At 38.7% G+C, this 23,059-nt stretch overlaps 1 protein-coding gene across 1 annotated transcript in view; it reads right to left on the bottom strand.

Annotated features, from left to right (window-relative positions):
• The window catches only part of SLC10A7 (solute carrier family 10 member 7), a 197,330-nt gene that overhangs the window by 127,957 nt on the left and 46,314 nt on the right, over positions 1 to 23,059 (bottom strand). The window contains exon 5 of the mRNA XM_005284277.4: positions 3,390 to 3,428. Coding sequence (XP_005284334.1) covers positions 3,390 to 3,428 — 39 coding nt within the window. The remainder of the gene's footprint in view (positions 1 to 3,389; positions 3,429 to 23,059) is intronic.

Here is a 23,059-nt window from a genome sequence, read left to right on the forward strand (position 1 = left end):
GCCTTTCAAATTCTATTATATGAATACCAGAAACTTGTTAATTCCCGCTGTAACACCCCAGTCTTCTTCCCTGCAGAAACTGCACAGAGTCCTCCAGGTGTACTCTCAGTGAAGATTTATTTCACCAATATCACCATAGTCCCTCATGCTTCCCCCATTTACAGTGCTTGCCAAGGTTTAGGTCCTCTCAGCAGGATCCGAGGGGAACAGAGGTCTCCCTACCCTGAGCCTTCTCTGTGACTAGCCCCAGCTAGCCCTGTTCCTCTCTTCTCCCCTCTCTTGCACTTCCTTCCTGTGCCTCCTATCAGCCCCCAATCAGCTTCTCTTGGGGCATGAATCAGCCTCTAAGTGATCAGGGTGCAGGCTCACCTACTCACTCCATGCCCTCTGTCACACACACACACACACACACACACACACACACACACACACACACACACACACACACAATTTTAATATCATTAAGTTGAGAACTTTCCTACAAACCAATGCTTTTCACCACAAACAGTTTATTTAGGAGAAAAACTTCCCGAAGTCCATGCACAATCCTCCTAGAGGAGTTAGAAGTCCAAGTAGCATAACCAAGAATATTACAATTAATCTTTCAAAATTAGAATTCTTCCAAACCCTTATAAGCAGCCTATATTTAGTCTAACGTGCATAGGCCCTGACTCCACAATGTGCAGAGCATGCGGGCACACTGCTCCGCCACACAGAATTCCACTCACTTTGCTAGAGCTACATGTGGACGCAGCAATCTGCCTACGTGGTACAAACCGCAGGATTGGAGCTACAGTGAGCCAAATTCTGCCCTTTATTCAGCTCTTCCAGATCTCCCAGCTTCACCTTTTACAAACATTATACCAATATGCCTTACAGTATTGTAGGTCTGTAAATACATCACTGTATATAGAAAACACACTGTCTGATACATAGCTTTAGATATCTGTTTATATCTCAATTTCATGTTTGCACTTTAGATGCATTTTGAGGTCAAGATTTTCAAAGCAGGAACATAATTCTAGGTGCCCAAAGTCCACATTTAGGCACCAAGTCATCTGACTTTTCAATGGTGCTGAGCATTCAGTAGCTTCCATTGACTTTTCATAATTAGATTACTTATTTACATGCCTAATTATGGATTTTTGAAAATCTCATCCTAAATGTTAGTAGAAAGCATACATATTATGGACCAGATTCTGATCTCACACTGGAATAAATCAGGAGCAACTCCCTTGAAAGGAATAGATATACACCAGTATAAAATGGTGTGAGATTGAAATCCAGCTACATATGGCCCCACTTCTGCAAAAATCCTCACTTTAATAGGACTACTCACTTGCTTAAAATTAAATATGTGCGTGTTTACAAGATCACAACCGATGCAGTTATATTATATATACAGCTTATACATGACTTATTATTCATCATGCACACACACGCTCCCCCCATAGAATCACATTTTCAAATGGTTACAGTACAATAAAATAAAATTTCAAATCTTTGTATGTATACGTGCCTCACTAATAACCTCTGATTTAATTTACTTTTGAGGGACTATTTTTACAATAAATTTTATTTTAAAAATAATTTGGTAGCATAGTTTGTCTTTAGTTAATTTTACAATAATTTTTTTTAGTAATCTGATTTCCTCTTCTATGGATTTATAAAAGAAGAATGTTCACCACATCTTTCCAGTATTGCACACAAGTATGAAATTAGGTGATCACACATTTAGGGAAATTCAAAAACATTATTAGAAATTCCTAGAACTAAATTCAAAACTAATACATTTGTGTCAATGGGGTAATATGAATATATATGAGGTCAGAATTTGGTCTAGCTTCTTTAACCAAGATTTGTTTAAAACATATTGGGAATTTGAGTCTAGAAATTCTAAATAATATTCTTTTAAAATGTTAAGTTAGTCTGATAACACATTATATTATGGGTGACTTAGGATTCAATCACACTCCCAATGACATCAATAGGCTACAAATGGCTTAAATGAGCCCTGAATTGGGCTCTCTGTGAACTCAAAGTTCTCACTGCAGTAGAGATGGGAACTGCACGGAATTTAGGCCTTGCTGACCATTTTCTCTTACTTGACCAAAGAAAGTGAAGTGTGACTATTTAAAAGGTAATTTGACAAAAAGATTCCAAAACATGGTGCAGAGATTTTTTTTTTTAAGAGCAACATTACTAGAGCCCCACTAACCCATAAAAGGGGAGAAACATTTCGATGTTGACATTTTTAGATTTTACCTGTGTGTACATTTGTACACTATATATAAACATACACAATACCTACATCTTTAGCTAACACTAAAACACATTCAACTATAGAAACATGGTACACAATTGCAAATCTCAGTATTACTATCACACTCTTTGCAGTATGTTTTTATATACATACGGTTATATATTTATATACATACACTATTCTAAAAATCTTTTTACATGCTTAATAAAAAATTTCATGTCTGTAGTTCCGATTTCACCTACATATTTTATATTAATAGTTTTGCCTTTCATTCAATTCACACATCAGATTAATTCTCTATTTGGGTAAGCAAGACTGGAATTGAAAACACCCACTTTTAAGCATTTACATATTTTAGAAAAAAAGTAAAGTAAAATCCATGATTAACTATACAACTCACGTAATCAGTCTCATCAGTTTATATATCATATAGTAAGAAAATAATCCAGTATGTCTCATTAAACAATACATCAATACAAAATATTTTTCCTTTCTTCATAAATACATTTATTTATTTAAAAAAACAAATTTGTTTGGCCTTCTTTTCAGTTAGTTTGCTGAAATTTTACAGACTAATATGCCCACAAATATCACTTTTTAAAAGGAACAGCTTGTTTGTTTCCTTGTTTCTAGCTACTTCAGTCTGATCCTCAGGGACACAGAGAAGAGCGGCTTCGCTGACAGTAAAATATGCTAAACAAATGACATGTCACTGAGTAAATTAGCATCTCCTTTCGATCAGCCAGGTCATGTTTTCTTTTCAAAGTCCATGGCCCCTTGATAGAAAATAATGATTATCTAATAAACTTTCTTAGAAAAATCAATGTGTTGACACCCATCTCTGAAACATCTGCCTAATAATAGATTCTGTTAACCCATTAAGGAGAAAATTAAGATATACTTAAACATTTATTTACATTAATCAACGATTATTCATTCACTAATTTTCTTGTGACTCTGATTCAACAAAAAGAAATACCAGTATTTCTAGTTAATTAAAGAAGGGGTGAAAGAAATACTAAAATTATTCATTTATTTACCAGCTTAACTAAATGACTAGCCAGCACCAACCATAATATAAAAAATACAATGTTATAGCACTAGGTGTAACCATTGCATTACTTACCAAAAAACTTCCAAAGGCTGAGTTAAATATAGCAGCTGCCTAGAGAGAGAGAAGAAAAGAAAATATCACTCACAATAAAAATAGCCCTAGTGAAGAACAGAATGCTATTTCCCCTCCCAGCACAGCTTCGTACCCTCCAAATACACACACACCTGATTAAACAAAGTTAGCCACTGCTTATAAAAATTTCCAGTGTCCTGTAGCTAATGAGGACAGATGAGTTCCAGCTTATCAACTCATAAATAATGGGTTGTATAAAGCAAGATTGCCGCTGTATTTTATATCTTACAAACTTATAATGGGTACCAAAAGAATCCCCAACAGTACGAGACAGAATCTCGGTTTCACTGATTTTAGTCTAATTCACTGACAAACATTTTACATTATTGACCTAGTCATTTAAAAAAAACCCAAAACTTTTAAGGGGCCCAGGAGAGAAAGTTGGTTCTAATTTGTGTTGAACTAAAACAGACACAAGTTCATTTTAATAGCCCCTTTACTAATTTTTCAGTACAGTATCTTAACTGGGCAAGTAACCTAAGAAGTTATGAACAATCACTTATTAACAGGCTCAGAAGTTTCTAAAAAATGAGCAATAAATTGCAAATAGAAATAATGTAGTAAAAACAGAATAATACAGTTAACTCTGAGGCCAAAATGTCCAAGCATTATCTACAATTTAACAATCTTTGTAAACAACTGGTAATGACTGTAGAAGCCTTTTTGCTTACTAAATATCCAGGAAACATAAGATGGCAGTATTAGCTCTTAACCTTAAATCACTAAATTCCATGAAGTTAAAACTTAAATTATGAATAGCTTCCACAATTACCAGGAATGGAAATAAACTCTTGCATGGCACCCAGTCCGATGATGAAAAGCCATGAGGCAAGTTATAAGGGAAGGAGAGGGGGGAGAACCTACCATTACATGACGATTCTAGAGCAGAGTCAAATTAATCAACGCTGACTTTTTCAGCCATAACAACAAGTGGACGCTAGCGACTTTAGCAAGTTTGAATAAAGTCCAAATCCAGGCTAAAAGCTGTAGCTGAACCTGCCTTTCCTCTCCATAAGAGGATGCAATGAGAATGAATGGGTAATGAGATCTTTGGCTCTAGAGAGCTCAGCTTTCTTATTCAAGTTCATAATTAATTCAAAGCTTTGATAATTTCATTAGATTCCTCCTCTGCTGGCCCTATCAATAAAAGATGGCACTGGACCGTAGCTCCTTGGTGGCCCAAACACAAAAACAAGTGCAAACTGGGAAACCTTTGCTTACTTGCTTACTAACAGGGACAATGGCATATGGCACTGCATGTTGCGGAGGGAGCATCTGAATAGATACAGCTAAATAAAACATTATAGTTGACAGTTGTAAACTATGGCACCATATTTTAACACCTCTTCCTCATCAGCATTCCTCTTTTGAACATAAAAAGGAGGCATAAGTCCAAATGGCTTTTCCTGCCAGACATCACAGCGAAAGCAAGAATAAGAACTGCTTGCTACTAATTCTTCAACAAGTGTGAATTAAATCATGCTTTTTAACCTACGTTTTGAAACTTTAAGATTGATATTTTCATATTAAAAGAGATATAGATGACATATGTACAATGCACACGTGTGCATACACACACACATCATAAGCACTGACTACATTACTTAGATATCTTTTGCTTATAACCCCTCTAATTCCTATCACTATATTAAGAACTACAAATCCTTTCAGTATTTCTTGGAAGCATGCCACTCTTCTGACTGTATGTATTTGACCAAGGAGCCCCCTTTTAATACATTCAGCCTCTGAACCTATGAAGGAGAATCTCAGCTTTCACTAGTTTCCCTTTTTTGTAAAAAAAAAAAAAAAAAAAAAAAAAAAAAAATGAAAAGGCAAACTTCTAGCCCTTTTTCTTGCAAAAATAGCCTTCAAAACATAAACTGATTGCCAGATATGAAAGGAAGAAACAGCTGGGCTCTGCTTCTGCACCAGAAGGCTCAGAGGAAAAATAAAGGTCTCCCCCTCCCCACTTCCCATCATATACACTGAAATGTAACCATCTCACTTGCATAAAATGTGTATACTTCAAAAAATAATTTTAACAACTCTCCCCAGAATCCATAGGCTGGCCCAGCCCTCAATGGTGGGATCATGGACCAAAAAACTGTTCAGCCCAAAATACTAAGGCCCACTCCATTGCAGGATGCTCTGTGGCTAAAACTGAACCAGCCTCTACTCACCTGGGCAACTGCTACCTTGCAGGTGAGCCTGCTATGCCACAGTAGCTGGTGCAAAAGAAACATCCCTCTGGCATCACCCACTAGGAATCCCTGAACCCTCCTGTTGGGCACTCCCACAACGCATGAGGATGACAGGAGCTGGGGACAACTTATCGCTGTATTGAATAGGAGTCCTGCTGCCTACTTTTATGTCCACAAGCACCTGCCCTGCCTGTTCCAGAGCCTGAAGAACTGGTTATAGGAGGGAATCTTGGAGTACTACTTCCAGCCCAAAACCTCCATCACCACTCAAGGAAAACCTGCTTCCTGTCCTGACCAAGCCCCCTGAACTGACTACTCATACCAGCAGGGGAAAAGACACCCAACCCAAGAACTAAAAAGGGACCACTCCACAACTGACCTCCCAACAAATCACCAAAGGAGATTTGCTCCCCATCCAACCAACCACAGACAATGGCCACAGCATGATGAGCCTGCAACCACTTCTTACAGCAGTACACCCTCATAATAGCACCTGTGATGGCAAGTGGAACACCTGCCAGGCTGGAAAGTCCCCAGAGGAGCCTCCATGAAGAGATAGGGAGGAGAAAATACTGTAGGGAGAGGTGGGAGTGGAAGGACTGAAGGATTTGGGGTCAGAGGAGAAGAGTATGAAATCCATGTTTGTTCTGTTTTGTTTTAAAGGCTGTATCACCAATGGAAGGAAAATTTTTGAGGAAGTCCCTTGTTAAAATATTGGCAGTACCTCCCTACATTGGAAATGTTTTGATGCTGTCTTGATTAAGGGTGATCTTTTCAAATTCACCTAAGGGACATAGGCATTCTACTCCCATTGACTTGCAATGGATGCTGGGTTCCTGGATTCCTGTATGTAAGCAGGGCCGACGAGAGTGGGGGGAAGCCAATACAAATTACCGGGGCCTGGCGGTCTGGCTTCCTCCCCCCCTCATCGTCACCTTACCGGGGCCCAGCGGTCCGGAAGGGGACCCGGGGCCCGGCTTACCTGGCTTCCCCCACCCTCTCGTCGGCCCTGTTTAGCCGCTCCGCCTTTGCTGGGGGGCCTGAAAAAAAATTTTCACCGGGACCCGAACCTGCTCTCGGCGGCCCTGGATGTAAGTTAATATATACTTTTCTATGGTAACCACTTTGACCAGGAATTTATTACATAAACATGTAATAGACTCTGCACCTACGAGGTCCTGACTGATACGAAGTATTTACAAACTGACATGATCATTTCTTCAGCGATCTAAATGGTGATGACATGTATTTCCTATTCAAGGATAATAGAGTGGGTGTGCAACAGAGTATTTCAACAGGGACTCATTCTATTAAGATCAATTCTGCAGCAACCCCTGCAAATAATTTTTTTAAAAAGCACAAAGATTTGCTATTTTCAATTTTGTGTTTAAACTATATATTACAGTTCTGGTGGAAAAAAGTAAAGCAGAAATTAATAGGCTCAACCCTGCAAACTCTGCAACTACATACCTGAGCAAAGACTACCCATGTGAATGAGAGTTTGCAGGATCAGATACAGAATGAAAATGCCTTAGCTCAGTGTGATGCAAAAATTAAGCAAACGAGTATAATTCAATCAATTATTTTAAGGTGTAATTAAAAGTAGTTATATACTAAAACCCAATAGCTTAATAGTTTACATACCATCTACTGACCACCTAGTGACATAGCAGCACAAAAAATGCTGAAACTATATACTAAATAAAGCATTTGTGTTTATTTAAAATAAGGAAATCTTTATGGAACATCAACTGACTGCAAATTCAAATCAAATTTGTCTGTAATAACTACTTCTAATGAATGGAAGTATTCAGGGAATAAAGAAGCATGACCTAGCAGCAGTCTGGAGATCTGTGTTTATTCTTGGCTCTACCAAACACTTCCTGCATGACCCTGTGAAATTAACCATTTTGTGCCTCAATTTCTCCTTCTGTAAGGGAGAAATACCCTCACAAGTGTGTTGTCAAAATTAATTCATTGTTTGAAAAGCATTTTAAAATCCTTAGATGGATGGCAAATAAAGGTTAGTTTATTAGACACATGATACAGGTACAATATATTCACTGTCTGCTTCAAATGCTTCTTAGTTGTGATTGCAAAGATCAGGAATGAAATAGTTTAAAATGTTGACATTAAATTGCCATCCTTAGGTTTCAGAATTCATATCCCAAAGGAGATGGGTGTTCACAGCTTTATTAGTGCTATTGCTTCATCCTTGTAGATTAATGGAAAACAACACTGCATAGAGTTATACTTTGTTGGGTTTTTAAAAAGCTGCTTTGCCATTAAAAGGACTAAAAGGATTTTTTTTTAAGGTAAGAACTTTGATTTTTAGAGCATAATTCTGCAGCAAGAGGTAGATTCTACAGCAAATTCTGCAGATGCAGAATAATGAAATTCAAAGGCCCAAGCAGCCCATAACCAAGTGGGATTCAGCCCTAACAATTACATGTGGGCACTATGGGCCTCACAGTGCAAAGAGCAAAATGTGGTCCCAGCTCCCTAATTTAAGACATGACACAATGAAAGAGGTGACAGAATAGCTGGTAGAGGTTGGGGTAGGGGGGAAGGGTTCCAGCAGTAATATTATGTGGTTACTCAGCAGAGGCTGAAGCACATTGTATGGTGGTGCAACCTTTACTTCTGTATTAATACAGTGGATGTTGTTGACCCATATCTTACAGGCTTTGCTGTAGAAAAGAATCTTAAGGAGAGATTTGAATGAGGTGAGCGTAGGGGGTTGGTAGCCCCGCTCAGGAAGGGAATTTTATCTAGACATAGGGATCAACATGCAAAAAAGGCAAGGACATGGCAGTGGAAGAAGAAGATAAACAGGGCATCAAGACTGGTCTGAATGGGCTGGCAATATCCCCTTAACTTACCCCTTGTTTAAAAATAAAAACATCTTGAATCTATGATCTTTATGGTTACCATAGCTTAACTCTTAACCACTGTTTCGGCTAATAAAATGATATAATGTTGTAGAAAGCTGTTAGCTACAGGTCTCTTACTGCAAAAAGAATATAAATATACTTGATATGTTTAATCTATTTGTTGCTGTTCATAACTATTCATCTGAATTTAGACAGAAAAAAAATATATGTTCGAGTTCCAGGTTGTAGGTGCTAAATTGAATCAGGTGTCCTCTCCTCTTAAGAAAATTAAGTTGCTTTTGTGCAAGAGTGTTTTAATGAGAACAGAGCCTGCCGACATTGATAAATGGGAATGACACCAGAGAGAGCATGTAAGCAGGACAATATGTGCATGTTACAGTCTTACAGCCTATTTTTCACTGACTATCCTGAATGACTTCGCTGTTTCTTAAGGGGCCTATTAATCTAAAATTTAGTTATTACACAACGTTTATTTGAACATATATTCTGTGGATGATGACAGTTAATAAAGGAAATCTTTTACAAGCTGTATTTTTACATATTGTTCCAACTACAGCTCCTCGTCATTCTATTGTGCTGATGGAATAACCCAGTTTTGATGCCGCTTTAAAAAAGGCACATATATTCAGATTCCTTTCTATGCATACAGGGACTCTTAAATTACTGTTAAAATGCATATAAAAATCCTGTTACAAAATGGCAAAAATAAAAAAAAGATGGTGCTAACTGCTCAACAAATCCTCCAGATGAACAAGTACCCCTCAAAGGCAAAGCAAATGCTTTTTAACATTGCAACATCTTTTTTTTCTTTTTTTTTTTTTAAATGAACAGAAGCCAGATTCTGCCTTGGAGATGCAGATACAATTCACATTCAATTCAATGGGAGCCGTACATGTGGACCTTAAAGCAGCATTTTGCCCCAGGTGTATAATTTCTTACTAGTAATTCTTGCAAAAGTACTTAGTCACAATAAGGCAAGCTTTGATGAAGACTAATTTTATATGACGCCCCAAAAAATTAGGGAAAGAGACTTATTGTTTCAAACTGACAATAAAAATATTGTATTACTGCCCACTTTGGGTAAAAAAATGGTATTACAAGGTTTTTCCCTAAACACGCATTCTCTCTAGCCTCCCACTCGCACCAACTAAAAATGTCACAGGAGTTATTACTTTACATATTTAGACCCAGGACCATGCAACCCATGGATTTCTGTAGCAGACCTGCACTGAATTCTGTGACAGCATTTCTTGATTACAAAAATGTTCAATAACTATCAGTTTTAGTTATTTATAACATACTAAAAAATGCAGTATAAAATACAAATGTAACAAGTGTATATTGCTTATTTGCATTGCAAGATGGGAATGCCACCCAGAGTATGCTGTCCTCCGAAACATCTTGACATTAATTGCAGAACATGAAGTTCTGTATGCTGAAGATTTGTTCCGCATTGGAAGAGACTGTTATCAACTACATATATGTCTGTGCTACTCCAGCCACAGGTTTTGTGCTAAAATGGAGGGTTTTACCAAATTATGTATTGTTGTTAACCACATAGTTGTGTCCAAGGTCTTTGTGTAGAAACCATGCTTTTCCACTAATACAGATTCCCACACTGATAGTTCCATGTAATAATCACTGCCCTTTGGTAACAATGATATTCGTAGCAACAAAATATTCTGTTATAAACTGGCATGAAGACATCTATTTAGTTTTCCTGCTGCTTCTTTGAAAGTCTCCTTCAACTTCACCAACATCTTTGGCAATATTGAAAGAGGCACCTTCCTCTTTTTTAGTCAGCTACAGTTTTCTACTTGGAGCTGCTTGAGTGTTTCTAGGTGGATCTGAAGTGTCTTTGTGGGGCTTATGATTTCAGTGGTGATTGGAAATGGAGACTGAAATCAATCCAGAAAGGTGTGCAGACTGGTAAGGTTTTTCCCCAGATAGTGAAACCAGAAAATAAGTGAACAATAAACATTCAATTAGGTGCACCTTATGATCTTGTGATGATGTATACAGTGCTCTCCCGATTTCCACTCATTTTTCAATGAAGGATCATTTATATTTGATGTGGTCTCAATGTTAGACAGGTGCCTGGATGTAGGAACTCTATGAATACGGGTCTAGTAGCATTGTGGCCTTTTATAGTAGGGTCATTTTCCTACAGATACTACAGATGTCTTGCCTTTATTCTACTTAGTAAAGTAAAAATCTCCCTGAACAGTGCCACATAGGTCACTGTAACTGACCAGGGATGTGGGGTGAAGAAAGCCCTCTGCTACACATTGGAATGCCTGCTCCCTTGGTGAAAATGGTAGGGGATTTGTCTCAAGTTTAAGAGCATCACAAAAGATGTTGCCCTACTAACCGACATTGCTCTTTCACAAATCCTTCTTCTCGTTGTCATGCAGCTTCTTCTGTGTCCCTAGACTCTGCAGGAGTGTAACTCTGCCCATAGCAGATGCCTTTGTGGAGCTACTAATTCATGTATAAGTGTCCAAAGAGCTTACAAATACACAGGAGGCCATGTAGTGCTCCCAAGTCCTGCACAGAGAGGAGACATTGTACAGAGCTGTGTAGTTGGCTGTGGAAGCAGAAGAGAGGCTAGTGGACAAGGGACAGCAGCATTTGTGAAACTATTAAGTGCAGGAACTTAACCAATCTGCAGCTATGTGATGCTTATCCTTTTATGTGGCCTCGCCAAGATCAGCAGAGGTTCTCACTTGCCAACAACTGTAGCATGCCTCTTTCCCCCCACTTGCCCCCCTCCCTGGCAAATCAGCTGGACTATCAGCTGAGATTTCCCTCCACACAAACCTTTAGAAGAACAGCCCAGTCATGTCTTTGATACTCAAGTGAGAGGTGCAGGAAGACTGGGCGCTCAAGTTGCTGAAGTCCAGAGTTATCCTGAAGCTGAAAAGGCTCTAACTCACTGCCTCCTGCTCCGTCCTTCAAGGGGCAGTAGCATAAGAACCAGTGGTATATACATATGGATTTGTTTATAAAATTATCAACGCCTGTATGTACCATTCCCACCCCACTCACCACAGCAAGGCAAGGCCTCAAAAATCTTAATTGGTCATTTAAATACTAACATTACTCAGCACAATCCGTTTCTCTTTTTTCCTCCCTTCTTTAATAATGTCACATAAATTAAATGCAAAAATTAAAAACATTGTGCACTTAAAAAAAAAACAACACAAGAAATGATAAAAGGTGGACCATCTCATAGCTATGTTGCTTCTCTTGTATTGAACACACTGTATGTATTTAACTAATAATCAGAAATGTTATGAAAGTCATAACTTCTTCCATTTCCTTGTTTCCACATATTTAAATTACCAGGAGCATTAACTTTAACCTTAACATTGCATTTACAGACTTTATTGTATATGTACACATTGAATTTATGCCTGGAACAGCAGGCCTTATTCAGTAAAACCTGCTTCCTCCTGCAAAGCTGTTTGACTGGGCCCCTATCTGCCCAAGATCCAAGATTCAGCATATGGCCTTCTCCTCTACAACCTATTTCAAACAGCACTGCCATGCCAGATTTGGAAAGGTTCCCTACACCAGCAGCCAAGAAGTAATGTATTCAGAACTGGTGTATGTATTTTTCACCAAAGGACTGAAATTATTTCCACAATATTCCCAGTTATCAGGAAACAGCTGAACCCCCTCTCCTACCCGTCTCCTCCCCAGAACATTTCAATATCTGGTTGGGGCCCCAGAATCTGCAAAACTGGCAGCAGAGTGAACCAATCATGTGTATCATTATTAAATGGTCATTACAGAAAGAATAAAACCTTCACCAAACACCCAGGCATGAGAACTATCTGAAAATCTTACGTGATTCGTTTTTGTTAGTGACTGAGGACTAATTAGCTGAGTAGGCCAGGCAATAACTGTAGCACCAAAACAAATGGACTGCTAAATGATGATTTAATAAAAAGGCCCAGCTGAACAATGGTGTATAAGTTACTCTGACAACCAGAGGCTTTATTCTGGTCAAACATTTTATATTTGTGACTTTCTCTTTTTTAAAAATTACCTCAGAAGGTAATAACAATCTCCCAACCATACTTTTATTTAAGTTCAAATTTTCTGAGATCTTAAGCTGTGATAAAAACACTTAAAGGTCTTGTCCCCAGATCCTCCTGAAGACATCATCCATAACATGATTAGAGGTCTAGTTAAACAACTCAAAAGAGTATTACTTTTCTGCTGAAGTGAAATGAAAGAACAAGGCCATTTTCTAAAAGGTGCCCTTTTGCATTAACTCAAAAGTTGTGTCTATACCAGTATTTATCTACAAATATCCCACTGTCATACTACAGTGCAGCTCCACCACTGGGAGTGCTAGTGTAGAGCATGCCAGACATTTTAACCAGTAGTTCACCAAAGCTTGCTCAGAACAGGACTAGATGGTATTGTGGTTATTTTGCTGAGAGTCTGATTTACAGCAGCACTCCCATCATTGCTATTACAAGCAGAGTTGCACTGCTGGCTGTGCAATGGTGGGAGATTTGAAGAAAATCACTAGTGTACAGAAGGCCAAAGTATGTAGTTTTTGCTTAATTATCTGTTTTATAAAATAAAAAGAAGGTCAAATGAGCCCCTGAACAGATCCATGAGCCCTGACCTCTAGGGAACGTTAGAATTTGTCAGAGGTCACAACTGAAATATATTAGGAGGTTTCTATCTAGTCCCAGGTATAGTAGACGTCTGTTCATATCACAGAACCAACACTAATTTGGCACAACTGCCCTTTTTCAAGTGGCCTTTGGGAAAGCTCTAAAACAGTACTGAGTCGTACTGGTGGCCCCCTCAGTTTATGACTTCAGCCAAAGCGCTACCCTCTGTAGTATCATGAAAAAATTTACATGTAAAAAGCACCAATACCTCCAACCAATACCTCCACGGGGGGGAGAAATCTGTATGTATATGATTTTACAATTTAAAAGATGCTCTGATATCACTGTGTTAAGTATAGTATTATATATTTAGATTACATTTGACAGACAGAAAGCTATTCATGAAGTGTTAGATTATGTTTTTATATAGCACCTTTGCTACTCAAAGTATCTCAAAGCATTTTACAAAGTAATGAGTTAAGCAGTAGGAGCACAATGACTGTAGGCAAATGGAATAGTCATTTGCTCTCAATAACAGCTCTCTCACAATCTTGGGCACTGGAACCTGTTTTATAAGAAAAAAAGGCTGGGCTAAAACACTGCCACTACCTTCACTCTCTTCTTAAATAAATGCCAAAGGATCTTTAACTTCTAGTTATACAGCTATCCCAAATAAACAACAGAGTCCTCAATTTTATCCACTAATCTAAAAAGCAGTGGCTAATCTACACTGAGCTGCAAGTGTCACCATTCAATATCAGCCAAATCTTGGCTGTGGACTTGAAATCACAGCCTTCTTGGTCAGCAGTAACAGTACTATCATGAACTATAAATATAAGTTTTTCCTTTATAATTAAAAACACCTTATTAAATAAGAAAAAAGTTTACCCAGGAAAGCTTAAAGATCTTGCTTTCTTAAATCCAGCGCATTTAATAGCATGCAATATTCCAAAAGCAACTATGCCAATAAAAAAAGTGTGGAGAAGAGCATAAACTCCTAGCATACAGAGTTTCATTCACATCCTTTTGTGGGGAGTGGGAACTTGCTCCTTTCTGAAGAGTTGGCATGGGATCTGTCCCAAGGAACCTGGAAGCCTCAGCATGGATTTTGCTCAGTAAAGCTTGCAAGAGGCTTGCCACTAAAAACCACAAACACTCCATCTGCACAGAACATGCCCCCAGCTCACTCAGCTTCTTTAGATTCCATCTACAGTAGAGCTAGCTGAAAATAGGTGTTTTCATCCTATGGGGATTTTCATTATTTCAACATTTGTTTTAGCCCTATTTTGGGGGCAAAATGACAAAAATATTGAAATTTGTCATGGAACAGAAATTTAAAAAATAATTATTTGATTTTGGAAACATCAAAACACTTTATTTCAGTCTGTTGAACCAAATTGATAAGTTTAATTTTGTTTTGATACTGAACTGCATTCACTTAAGCTGCTATGGTGCCTGATGGGAGTTGTCATTTGAGTGCCTCATTCCCCCATTCTTGTCTATGGGCCAGGCTCCTCTGTCAGTCTACATGTCCCATGATGCAACATAGTCATGGAACTACCATAACATAGTTGGGCAGTTCAACCAGAAGGCAAACTGCAGGGCATAGTCCAGCTGCAGGCAGCCAGAACATAGACAAGAATGAGGCACTCAAACTACATTGGCAGCTGAGGTAGATGCAGGTTAATGTCAAGCTGACCTGAAATAAAACATTTCAGTTCCCTTCAACAAACTGAAAAGTTTTGAATTGGGTCAACCTCACTTGAAATGAAACATTTTTTTCAGATCTTCTTGACAGAAAAGTGAAAAATGTCTGCAAAATCCAAATTTTCCTGTGGATGTTTTGCAAAAAAATTAAATGGAAAAATCCCCAACCAGTTCTAATCTACATAGACCAAGAGTTTAAATGTCTTAATCAAACACCCAAGCCCTGAAAACACTCCCAAGATTAGCAAGCATTTCAGCAAACTTTAGCCATAAACTCTGTGCCTCAGTTTCACCATTTATAAAATAGGCATACTATTACCTTTCTATCTCACTGGAGAGTTAAATTCATTATTCATTAATTCATTAATGTTTGTGAGGATCAGATACTCCGGTAAAGAATTCCATTACAAAATTTTAAGAAAATTTATAATTCTGTATTCAGTGCAGTGTTTAAATATATATTATGCAGTAAATAAGGCAGGGGCTACACACTGAATGATGAGAATAAAAAGATCTATTGAGTAACTACCCATTTAGCAAGCACTGGCCACCCTGTGAATGAGACAAGGGCATTGTAAAAAAAAAAAACAGCATGTGATCATGTAATTATCATAGTATATAGGTACATAGGGTTGCCAACTTTCTAACTGCAGAAAACCGAATACTCTTGTCCCGCCCCTTCCTTGAGATCCTGTCCCCACTCCCCCACCCTTGCTCATTCGCTCATTTTCACCAGGCTGGGGCAGGGGTCCAGGAGGGGGTGAGGGCTCCGACTGAGGGTGCAGGCACTGGTTTGGTGCTGGGGATGATGGGTTTGGGGTTCAGGAAGAGGCTCTGGGCTAGGGCCGAGGGGTTCAGAGTGCGGGAGGGTGCTGAGGAGTGGGCCAGGTGGTTGGGGTGGGGGAGGGGGTGCAGGAAGGGGCTCCGGGCTGGGGGATTCAGAGTGTGGGACGAGTGTGGGGTGTTGGCTCCGGGAGGGATTTTGGGTGTGGAAGAGGGCTCAGGGCTGGGGCAGGGGGTTGGGGTGTGGGAGGGAGTTTGGGTGCGGGAGTGGGTTCCGACCTGGGGCAGGGGGTTGGGGGTGTGGGCACTGACCTCAGGCAGCTCCCAGGAAGCGGTGACATGTCCCTCCAGCTCCTAGGCGAAGGGGTGGCAAGGTGGCTCTGCGCACTGCTCCCACCCACAGGCACTGCACTCGCAGCTCCCATTGGCCACATTTCCTGGACATTGGGAACTGCGGAGCCAACGCTCAGGGCGGCGACTGCAGGCAGAGGCAGAGCGCAAAGCCCCCTTCACCGCCCCTTTGCCTCAGACCTGGACATGCCAGCCGCTTCCCAGGAGCCGGGCAGGGAACCTGCCAGCCCCACTGTGTCGCCAACCGGACTTTTAACAGCCCGGTCAGCACTGCTGACTGGAGCTGCCAGGGTCCCTGTTCCGGTTGAAAACTGGACACTTAGCAACCCTATAAATGGGGCAAAAATAACAATTGCCCAATCTGGAATTTCCTAACTCTGGAGTGCTTGACTTTGCAACCTTAACCTTCTTTAAAATGTAGGATTTTTGTATGTACATGTGTGTATGCACACATGCATAAATTACATATAAAAATACACAGACCCATAAAAGCCTACATTAAAAGAACAGTTAAGGTTGCAAAGTCAAGCACTCCAAAGTTGCAACAGCCAATGGCCTTTCTGTGCACCTATAGGTCTTGATTCCAAGAAGGAAGTACCTTCCTTTTAATAACATGGAATTGCCATGTATGTCACCCTGGCATAGGGAAATATAACTGGAGAGCAGGTTAAATTCTGGCAAATGAATACTCAACAGCAACAAAATTCCCATAGTATGCTGCTTGCAGAATATTATTTCAAAAAGTTAGCTAAACACAGTCTAATTACTATTTTAAATTATTTTAATTAAAATAATAATACAAACATGCACTGTAATACAGAAATGCAAGATAAAGATACAGACTATGCCAGTCATGTATCAGACAAATAAATGTATATCAGATATTTTAGCTGTATTTCATAAAAAGTGATAACATGGTAAAAAGTGGGGCTTTTTCAAGTTAATCCTTTTATGAGTACTCTGTTACTTTATTTTTAGGCTGTACGAGAAGAGCGAGAACTATTTATGAAATTACATGTGGCTGGAATTTTGAATGGAGGTTTGCCATTTATCAGTAAAGGGAAGAGGGCACATTCTTCCTAACAAGAGTTTGCACATTATATCCAATGAAACCAAAAACAGGCAGTTTTCTGCCATACCAGCCAGTCACACACTTGTTCCAGGACTGAGTTACCATTTAGGAAATTCCAAATGCAAGGAAGATTCAAAGAAAATATCACTGCATAGTCACCACAGAGTCAAAACAAAATTCAATTTGCTTCCTATGCCATAATAAATGTATTTGTGTCTTACTCTTATTGAAGTATCAACAAAATCAAACTGATGTACTTTCCTACAATATATATAAAAATCATATCATTGCTGTATGCTACAGTGTAAGCAATACAGTGGCAGAGTATGAAACAGTAATCAAACTCCTGAACAATACACCACTGTCAGCATTGTGCAATGGTACCAGTGTATTATAGCCCCTTGGTTCAAAATAAATCAACATAAGTGCCTGCTTTGGTAAGCACTTCAAATTCAGTGTACATCAGCATGAGAAGGGGTGATGCTCGAAGAAATGAATCTGAAAAAAGGGTTTATAAATAACAATTTAATTAGCAGATTTATATTACACTTTTTCTAATAAACTTTCTATCTGCACGTATATGAAAACCCTCCTACAGACTTGCTTCCTTCATTTACATATCTGTGCGGGCCTGTTCTTTTTTCTTCCAAGCCCCTTTGCCCTTTCAATCATGAAGCATATTACTCCACTGTCAGTGCAAAGCAGTTCTTAACAACAGGGAACCCAGCTGGGATAGGAAGAGGGCAGCAGGCTCATGCATTAACATAATAATCCAACTGTGTTCCCATAGGCCCTTAGGGCAGACAGCATATTAGGTAGGCCTCCTGTGCAGACCCTAGTGGAAGCTGCCTTATCACCTGCCTATCAACCTGTGGCAGTTGCAGCCAATTCAATAGCACCAACTCCTGCCAAGCTGTGGTGCCCAATTACCTTACTACAAAAGGCATAAATCCATTTTTCTACGTCTATTTAATGTACCTGATACATTTCCTTATTTATGATTTGAATATACATTTCTGCATCATTTCCAGGGGACTGACTTATTGCCTTTTAACTTTTGAAAGTCTAAGTGTCTAAAGAACATATTACTGCAGCCAGCAGAAATAAGACCTTGAAACAAAATTTCAAATACAAAACACAGCTTTGCAAATGTCACTTTCAGCCCCATATTTTCTGTGGATTTCCCAATGAACGAAAGGATATGGGAGCCAGTGGGGGTGAGGGTGGTGCAGAAGCAATATATATATATATTGGCCATCATTATTTCTTTTCAGCAAATAAAACTGGCTCAATAGTTTTTACATTTGCTACAGCTGATGGCTTTCGGCAGCACAGCTCTTTTATTTTTTATGGTCCAAACTCTGCACTCAGATATATGGCATTAAGGTGACCAGATGTCCTGATTTTATAGGTACAGTCCCGATTTTGGGGGCTTTTTCTTATATAGGCACCTATTACCCCATACCTCCATCCCGATTTTTTACACTTGCTATCTGGTCATCCTATAGGGCATGGCTACTGCTGGACAGGATATGGCCCTATCCAGGACCGGCTCCAGGCACCAGCTTAAGGGAGAGGGGCGGCACCTGCGGCAATTCAGGGGCAGCAGGTCCCTCACTCCCTCTAGGAGCGAAGGACCTGCCGCTGAACTGCTGCCGCTGATCACGGCTTTTTTTTTTTTTTTTTTTTTCCCGAATTGCCGCCGCTGATCGCGATCGCGGCTTTTTCTTTCTTTTTTTTTTTTTGCTTGGGGCGGCAGAAATGCTGGAGCTGGCCCTGGCCCATCTCATGTTTCATGTGTATGTGTGCACATATACATGTTAGCTGTTCACAGAAATTCCTATTTCAGACAAAAGATTAACAAAAGACCATATGATTTACTGAAGGTTTTGTTTAAGACTGTACTAATCCTCTTTATCTTAATCTACAAATTTGCTCTTCCTATATCTACAAAATAATTACCAGAATGTGCCTTTAAACAAACATCAAACAGACCAAATTAAAATGCCCCCCTTTCAGAGCTCCATAAGTTAAGCAGGTCTTCAAATGCATTATGCAGTGTATTTAAACACTGTTCTATTACAAATACCTTTGATTTACTGTGTGCACACTCCTTTTTACATGCCACAGCACATATCAAATAGGGACAGGACAAGTGTGAATGCCATTTAAAGGTACTATTTATTACATATTACACAATGTGATATTACAAAGAACTAGAAAGACATTTTGGATTCTAATTCAATTCAATCAATTAAACATTATAGTCTTCCTTCTTAACACATTTCCCTTATTTCCCCTTAACAAAGGGACAGTGCCAAAGGTGTCTAACAGACACTTAATTTTATTCTAATAAAATAACGTTTTGGGGACAGTGCAAAACCATGCTATTTAAATAAATGCCAAGTACCAGTTCTATCAAAGACACACCAGTCTTCACTAGTCAAGTATTTTCAAGAGAAGCTTTCTGAAGTAATTTTTAGATTTTACTTTTAATTTTTTACATTTCATTGGTTTTCATCCTTAACACAAAGGAAAATTTTTAGAAAGTGTCTTCATAAACATATTAAAGACTGCCATTACAACATTTTAACAAACCCTTATATAACCTTATATATATATACTATTATTTAATAGTAAATAGTAACTAAATAATAGTAACTAAAACTAACTCCCATAAAAATGATGACATCTATACAACAGTAATTCATTTTCACACTTCCACCAATTAAGCCATCCACTAAAAAAAAAAATGTAGCCATCAAAATTGGGAAGCTGTGCTTCAGTCAGCCATAGCTCCTTGCATTGAATCTATATATTTTAGATTGAAAGTTTCTTAGAAATTCAGGTCCTTGCCCCATGTATTTGTAAAGCACCATGAAATCCTACAGGACTGCAAAAATAATAAATATAATCTGGAATTAACACAGGTAAGAATCCTCTTTTCAATAACCTCAACCCCACACTAGTATTAGCTAGGGTTGCAATTTTGGTTGGATGTATTCTTAGAGGTTTCATCACATGACAATCTTTAATTAAAGATTAATCTTTTATTCCTGGAGACTCCAGGACAATCCTGGAGGGTTGGCAACCCTAGTATTACCCTTTATAACGCATTCTGGGGATCTTTAATACAAATGATATGGGGAAAAATACTTCCTTCAAATAATAATCTGAACTAGTTCATTGTCTTTACAAACCTCAGAAAATCCTAAAAATAACCCCCCCTTTCCCTAAATCCTCCCCACTTCTGTATTATACACTGATGTAAAAGCACATACAAAAATAGTGATCTCAGATACTAATAACTGTATACACATGAAACTGTTGGTATATATATATATATATACACACACACACACACACACACATTGTGATTCATATATTCATGTAATATGTTATGCGTCATTGAGGCCTGGTATGAATGATGCGTGCTTGACATGAATATGTGCGTTGCGAGTTGGCAACTGAAGCAAGAACTTCAGGTCAAGAACTATTAGAACTATTTGTCCAAAAACAATCTTGTTATGTTCCAGGAAAAATATGAAGAAACAGCAGAAAAGGATACACCACCAGCTGGACTGATATAAAATTGTATAAGAATTGGAGGAAATGGAACACCTTGGATCATGGCAGCCAACCCAGGATTGACTCTTTGGAATTGTGTGGGTAGGAGGCCTAGTAAACAAAGGCAAAGAACCGATGATGCGACAGAATGGACTATAAATGTTTGCCTATGATTTCTGCAAATTGGAGTCATTTATTGGTCCAAAGCCCCGTGTGGATCTAGATGTGGTTTTTACCGGCTCCCCACATCTTATGATCAGAAGGAATCTCGACTGGCCATCGGGACCATTCTGACCTTTGGATTCTGTTTGGGGTATAGTATGTTTGGGGTATGAATATGGAGTGAGTAAGGTTTGTTTTGTAATCAATAAAGAGCATTTAGAGTATTATATATCAACATTGTGTCCAGTATCTGCTTGCTCCCCAACCCTTATTGCAGGTCTAAGAAAACAACATGCTTTATGCTCCTACAGAAGGTTCTATAATCTCCTCATTTGACAAGATGCATGAAGGCACAAAACCAGAGTCCAGCACCAACCCCACAAAGCCAGGCCATGTGTTGCAGAAACAAAGTGAAGGGTGCTCAGGAATTCTCCCCAGGCTACAGAGATGCTCTAAAGAGTGTACTTCATCCAAATGGGGTCCTTACACATCCCTATCCTAGTGGTAAGGGGAAGGACAGCATTATGACTCTGCTGCAGAATTAGTTGGAAAGATAAATAGAGGTTTGCTTCTTTTTGTTTTCTGTAAATACAAATAACACTGATCAGCAGCAAATATAGAAAGAAAAATTAGGAAAAGGAATGGATGTGTGTTGAAGTCTGATAGATTTGAAAAAAAACTCCCTGGAATGACCATCACCACTCTCTACTAAAAAAGGCAAAAAAGTCCACAAACAAAAGTCATCATAAGTTACACAGGAAATACATTGTAACAAAAAAGAAAATGATATCTGGCAAGAGGCACGGTTGAGTAAAAATCCACATTACTATATGCATAGGTTTAGCAGATTTTACATTAAATTAGTATCACCCTTAGAACATTATTACTTCAGTCAAAATGCTACATCTTCTATTCCTTATTCTTGCAGCAGTACTGTATTTTTGATAACTCTTATATTCTAGAGAGAGTAGTCCTCTAGACAGATCTGTAGGGGCCCATACCAGGGACATGGTCTATATTATACAAATTTACTCCTTTCAGATGTGTTTAAACTATTTCCTTGGTTTCTGAGTAGTATTATGCATTTTCTACTGGTTTTATCCCTTAAGGTCAAATCCCATCTCCAATGAAGTCAACGGGAGATATTCCATAAACATCCCCAAAACCAAGATTAGAACAGAAATGTCTTTCACCCAGCACAGAAGGGAAGCTGGGGCTTTAGAGGCATATGAAGGTAGTGCTCAGGTAGTCATGATGATTTTTAACCAGTGAACATTCCCTATATTACTGAAAGAGCCAAGACTGTAATGTGGCAAAAATGAATACAAATGATAGATGCCACTTACGCTGTCAAAAATTTAATTTCTTGAGATTTCAAAATCACCTAAAGTATTAGGAGTATGCAGTCAGTTGGTCTACTTTGGCCATTTTAATTTAGATCACAACTTATATTTTTAACTCAATCAAATTGAATGGGCCTATATCTTCCCCCTTCCAAAATCTACTGGAATCCCACTAGCAGGAGTCCTCTTTCTCAAATCTTCACATAGTCCCCATTTTCATTATATTATCCTTACGTATTTTATCATATAATGTTGAGATTACATCACTTAGTCCCTCTCTGTATCAGTGCAAGTTCTTCCCTATTATGTATTTATTAATGTTTTGTCCAGTCTGTGTCAAGTGATGGAGTTTCCATTACTTCCCTTGGGGGATTCTTCCACAGGCTCCCAAAGATCGTCAGGAAGGTTGTCTTCATATTCAGACCAAATTTTCCCTTTCATATTTTCATCCCATTACTCCTTGTTAAAACCTCTTTTTGTGGTAACTAAATTGCCTCTTTCATTTTTATAACCTTCAGATGTTATATCCCTCTTCTTCCCTTAAAGCATCACTTAACCAAGATATGAATATCTGAATCTTTTATGTGTTTAATCTTTCCTCATAAAATCAGTCTCTTTAGCCCCCTAATTTCTGTTACTCTTCTGCAAGTTTTCCAAAATTTTTCAATTCTCTCCTGTTAATTGAGTTCCCATAACTGAATATAATATCCTACATGCACTCACATTGGACTATCCTGCAATGTAATGCCTCAGAATACACGGCCCAAATTTTCCTTAGTCTTTATCAAGAACTTCTAAATGTATTCACCAGACTAATAAAATGACCAAACCTCTTGAGACTCTACCTTCCCATCAGTTTAAAAAAAAAAAAGGAATTCTCCACTAGGTTCTTG

This window comes from Chrysemys picta, chromosome 5 (assembly GCF_011386835.1).
Source record: "Chrysemys picta bellii isolate R12L10 chromosome 5, ASM1138683v2, whole genome shotgun sequence".
Classification (NCBI taxonomy): domain Eukaryota; kingdom Metazoa; phylum Chordata; order Testudines; family Emydidae; genus Chrysemys; species Chrysemys picta.